This window comes from Lampetra planeri, chromosome 24 (assembly GCF_965212315.1).
Source record: "Lampetra planeri chromosome 24, kcLamPlan1.2.h2, whole genome shotgun sequence".
Classification (NCBI taxonomy): Eukaryota; Metazoa; Chordata; class Hyperoartia; order Petromyzontiformes; family Petromyzontidae; genus Lampetra; species Lampetra planeri.
The window spans coordinates 9,980,436-9,985,987 of NC_136130.1; the positions used below are offsets into that span (position 1 = coordinate 9,980,436).

A 5,552-nucleotide genomic window follows, 5' to 3' on the forward strand; every position below is an offset into this window, starting at 1 on the left:
ACGCTCACGCGAACACGTGCACACTGCACACGATCTCTCTATATTTGGATTCGCTTTCTTTGCGCCACGTTCGTTTTAACAGCTGACTTTGTATGTTAACGGAGGTGAATTGCTAAACTTGGGAACTAATCCCATGCCAATTTAAACACTGGTCACGAGAAAACAACTTAAAATTATCATTCTCATCAGGCCCTATTGTGTTAAGAGCAGTCTCCAACTCTTACCAACTCTATCTCTCTGTCTTCATTATATATATGTGTGCTATGAAGGTCCATTGCCTGCAACGTCGCTTATTTTATGTATATTTATTTAAAGACAGTGTTATTGACGAATGTGTTGAGGGTTTTGTGTTTGTTTGTTCATTAAACTTGGGAAGAATGGTGTTGTGGCCGATAGCGAGGACTGGACTTTGGGGGAGGGGAACCCTGCAGTACAGAACAAAAGGTTTCACTTCACACGAGCGCATGGCAGCCTACTCAGCACAGCACTAGACACGGAGACACGCGCGGCTGACAAGACACCACACACCTTGACGCACGCGCCCCTGGACTCGCACGTGCTCCACAGCAAGCACGCCACAGGCAGCAACGATGTCGCACAATGACCCCTACAAAAATATTCATCGTCGTCGTCACCATCATCATCATCATCGTTACCCTACAGTGTTTCGTATGCTATGGGTGAGGTGTTCTCTTGTCCCACGCTCGTTACACAAAACGCTACGTGATGCGGTGGCCGCTTCGGTCCTCTTGAGCGCGAATAATCCGAAAAACCGCGGAGGCGCTGTGCCTCTCTGAGCCCGAAGTTGTTTAACCAGGGTGAGAACTCACAAGAAACCAGGATAAGAGTCTCATTTGCCAGAGTATCCGGGGGGTCACCAAAATGTCAAAAGCAAACAAATTAAGGTCCAGTAATGATGCAAATAGAAATCGGAGTGAAATCAGGAGTCGGTGGAGGGCTTTGTTCTGAACACGCAGCCGCTTGTTGAAACCACACGGGAATTCATTGCTGGAATTAGAATTCCACAATTCTGGGAAAGGTCGGCCGGTAAATGTGGGGGGCTGGCAGCCTTGCGTCAGACCGGCCCACTTCACTACAAACCCCGCCCACTGCACAGGTAGCCCCGCCCATTGCCCTATAGCCCCGCCTACTCACCTACTGGCCCCGCCCACTACTGAGGTAGCCCCGCCCATTGCCCTATAGCCCCGCCTACTCAACTACTGGCCCCGCCCACTACGCGTTCAGCCCCGCCTCTCTTCCCAAGTAGCTCCGCCCACTACTGAGATAGCCCCGCCCATTGTTTATGTAACTCCGCCCTTTGCCCCACACACGAGTCCGAGCCCTGGGGGCCAGAACGTTTCAAAACGGAGACAAAATTCACAATTTTCACAACAACAAAAGCGCTTCGAGGGGGCCAGCCTGTATGCAACCGAGAATGTGCCGGCCGAACCGGACCGCACGGTAGCGTTGCATTCAAATTTAAGTGGACACACATTCAGGTTGAGAGACGTGTTCGGAACAAGAGGTCAGGAACAGCGGGGGGGGGGGGGGGTGTTCTGTATTGGTGTGGCCGGCGGTGCGGTATAAGGGATGGTGCGTGGAACGGAGGTTTCCCGTGTCTCAAGAACAAAACCCATCGTTCGGAACAGAGTTGTTCTCTTCCTACCAGGTCCGGTGTGTGAACTCGATGGCCTCAGTGAAAACGCAGTTCAAGTGATGTCTGGGGCCACGCGTGGCTATGGCTTTTGGATTTAACAACCTCCCTCCCCTCTGGTAGAAGATCCAGAGTTGGGTGTTGGTGGATCACACAGAGACGGGCGTAAAGTTTGCAGGGTCTTTTTTTCTTCTTCTTCTGGAGGCCGAACATCAGGCACGTCGTTTGAGCGATGCCCTCTCGCATGGCAGTGTTCCCCATACACCGCATCATTGGTCACGCGTACGAGCGCAGGGCCCTCCTTGATGAGCGGTCTTGAGACTCGCCGTGGCTCCCGTGTAGCCACTGACGCTAACGCCGCCCTCGCCGCAAGTTTTGCACAACAGCTCTGTAATGTCACTTGAATAAAATACGGTATTTAATACCGTAACATTTACGCGGAAGAAAAAAAACCCACGTCGGGTTAGCGCGTCGGTCAGAGTGCACGCCGTTCGCACATCGGAAGGTCGATGCACTACGTACCACTTCGTGGAAAAGTCCGCGGTAGTTGTTCACCAACCCGCGTTGACCATCGCGGTGAAGTATGATGGAACAAGAAACAAGACATCTATCCTTCATCCATCATTGGATTGACAAAGTTCCGTCAATTATCACGATCATAGTCTCAAGGTTTCATCAGCGGGACGTTAATGAAACGGTGCGATAGTTGGTGCCTATGTCCCGCTGCCAAAGTGATTTAACCTCCTCGCGATTGCGAATTTTTTTTATATATAAGACAGATCGCGCATTATAAATAAATACTAAAATCGGTCAAACATATCACAGCCAAACCCTCGTTAAAAAGAGCCGCGTGAGCCCCAGGGAGGCTTCTGCGGCTACATAATCGACCGTTGACACTAACACCTCTCAACGCGAACGTGGCTGGGTTCAGAACGAGAGAGCCATGGTCGCTATGAGCCCGGATCAGTGGGGGGGGGATCCACGTTGCCTGATTTCCACGACCACAGAGAGCCGGGTTCTGCTTGTCCAGGAACGACCCAGTCCTGGCCTTGATGCACGTACGTATGGTTTGTTGAACATCTCTCGCACCGTACGTAGCCAAAAGTGCTAATCGGAGGTGCAAGGGACTAGCGAACGAGTACACGACGCGTTGATGGAGCGGGGGGGGAGACGAGGCGTCCATGCGGGAGACGCATCGAGGGAGAAGAGTCAATGAGGGCAGCAGCTTCTCCATCGCGTGAGCTCCTGCTGCTGCTCATGCTCACACCTCATGTGATCTGGACACATTCGTCAATAAGACTGCGTGGCCTTAAGAAGCCACGTGCCGGGCAGCAGCCCTTCCTCGTAGCACGTGGAGCTGCTCGTGCGGCAGAGCGGAGAGGAGAGATTCACAAGATCTGGACGAACGCAGCTGGCAGACCTTGGGGGCAACGGCGCCGATGAAAATATAATCGTCGTCAGAGTCTTCATGGTTTTCCTTTCTGGAAGGCTGATGCCACTCATTGATGATTATATTGATGACTGAAGTGGTTATTAAGTATATTATTAAACAACATTTCATAATATTGATTAATCAGTATTTATGAAGAATCCTATTCATATATAATTATTTATGATTGGCGGTGGTGGCGATAATGACGATGATTTGTTTTCGATAAATCGCCCTTTACGCGCTTTACACGCGACAAGTAACTTTACATGACATATCATCTCAAAACATTTTAAAGGGTACCCCCAATGGTAGCTGTTCCTGTGCGGCACACGGTGACTCAGCAACTGGCCTGCAACGGGCATTAGTGTGTTCATCGGGGACTCTGATTGATTTGTGTAATCGCAAAACAGTAATTTGCGGGTGATTTTTGGTGTTGTTGCCAAATTCGGACTCATTTCGAATGACGTCTCGGGATCTGTAACGTCAACTGCGAGGCAGATGGCGCCAAGTATTTTGTGGTTCGTACCCCCGCAGTATTAACCAGGTCGGCAGCCGGGCTTGAACAACAAACCTCTGCGACCATCGTCGAACGCGCCTGCCAATGAGCTGTGTCACCGCCAGTGACGGTGATCATGACGATTAGTAATATGCATAATCGATTATGGTATTGTTGATGATGAGGATGCTGATGACGATGACGATAGCTACGGCGATGAGCTCACATCGGCACGCTCAGTGACGAGCACAGCGCTCAGTCGAGCCGCGAGTTCCTAACTCTTAGATTCTGGCCTGGAACATTGGGAGGTCACGGGTTAGATTCTGGCCTACGGACTCGCCTCGTGATCACGACTGCAGTCCTTCCATCACTTGCAAACGATCCGGCGCTCCGTTCCGTCATCAGCACGGGGGGCAACCGTGCTGGCTGGGTACACGAATCGGGCTGCTCTCGCGTGACTACCGCATTTCTCCCTTGGCCAAGCGACCCGACACGGATGGGCAGCACGAAACATTTCCATTGCGAGATCCCACCAGCGAAACACTCGCTCCGCGTAAACGGCTTCCACCTTGTCAGCCTTTGCTAGGTCTTCCCGGATGGTTGCGACTGCTACTGGATGAGGCTAACGTTCTGATTCTGCTGCTGCTGTTGCTGCCCGCATTCGAGGTCCGGCCACATCTGCTCCCCGAGAGGGATGTGCACGGACTCGGCGGTGCTCCGGTAGTGCACGCCGGCTGCCGAGCCTCCGACCGGGCTGGCTCTGCTTGGAACGGTGAACACCCCGCACGCCCCCACGACCTGCTGCTGCTGCTGCCCCACTCCTCCCATCGACGCCGCGTCCCCATCCCCCGCGTGCACCGGGCTGGGTGGCTTGGACGAGACCGGCGATGCGGTCGGGCTGAGCTGGAAGGCCGTGGTGTCCTGGATCGTGTGCTCGCTCGTCTCAAGCTCGAAGGCGCCGGCCACCCCGGACGCGGCCGATGCGGACGCGGCGCCGGCCCGCGGGAACCCGCCGCCTCCCCGCGCTCCTCCGCCGGCTTTCGACGCCGCTTTCTTGCGCCGCGCGGCTCCCGGCGCGGAGAAACCGCCCGGCCTCCTGCTGCACACGCAGCACGCGCCGAAGAAGAGGAGCGCGAGGGCGAGGAGCACGGGCCCGATGATGATGGGCGGGTTGCTGCCCGGCGCGAACGAGCCGAAGGCGAACACACCGACCAGCGTGATGTTGATGCCGGCCAGCATGACGCAGAGGCCGCACGCGCAGCACAGCGCCGGCGAGGGCATTCCGTGGCCGCGGGAGCGACGAGACTTCTCCTTGCCCGGCGGCATGGCCCGCTGTCTCGCCCTTTGCACGGCAAGCCTCGGCTTCGCCCTGCCCTCTAGCCGGGACACTGGGTCACCCGGACCTGCCCTTCACTCGGGGCAGCCGGGCAGCTCAGTCTGCATGGCTCTTCGGAGTGAACCTGCGAAATGCACGACAGGGAAATGGTCGTGAACGGGTAAAGGCATCGCAGCTCCGCGCAGGAATTCATTATTGAACGGTCGCGCGATTTGCGCTAAGACGAACAATACCAGCAAGTTAGGAGAATCATTGGCTGAAACGTCGCCTATTATATATGTTTGTCTTTTTAAGGCGACACAGTGTTATTGAAACACATGTTGAGTGTTTTTTGTTACTTGTGCTTGTGCACCGCTGCCAACAGCAGCAGCAGCAGTTGCATCACCGAATCATTTGTTCTCTAAGAAGGCGCGACTCGAGCCAATGGAGCCACGTGGTTGGCTGCTCCGGCCCTGAGCTCCGGCGCAGTTGCACCGCCTGCACACTCGACAGCTGCGCCCCCTCACTTCCGAGCGCTGAGACTGCGAGATGAGGCTGGGAGGGCAATTAACGCGGCGACGACTGAATCCTTTGAGAAAGCGGCGCTCGCTAATTGATTAATTATCCCGTAATTGTCTCTAGGGAGAGTGTATCT

At 54.5% G+C, this 5,552-nt stretch overlaps 1 protein-coding gene across 1 annotated transcript; it reads right to left on the minus strand.

The window, feature by feature from the left end:
• Positions 1-4,191: 4,191 nt before the first annotated feature.
• TMEM275 (transmembrane protein 275) lies at positions 4,192-5,045 on the minus strand. Its single transcript, XM_078605796.1, has one exon. The coding sequence runs from the start codon at positions 4,906-4,908 to the stop codon at positions 4,192-4,194; it is 717 nt and encodes a 238-aa protein (XP_078461922.1). The 5' UTR covers positions 4,909-5,045.
• Between the last annotated feature and the right edge of the window lie 507 nt (positions 5,046-5,552).

Excerpts from the sequence above, each read along its gene's own strand:
- TMEM275 (XM_078605796.1), bottom strand. The coding sequence starts at position 4,908 with ATGCCGCCGGGCAAGGAGAAGTCTCGTCGCTCCCGCGGCCACGGAATG.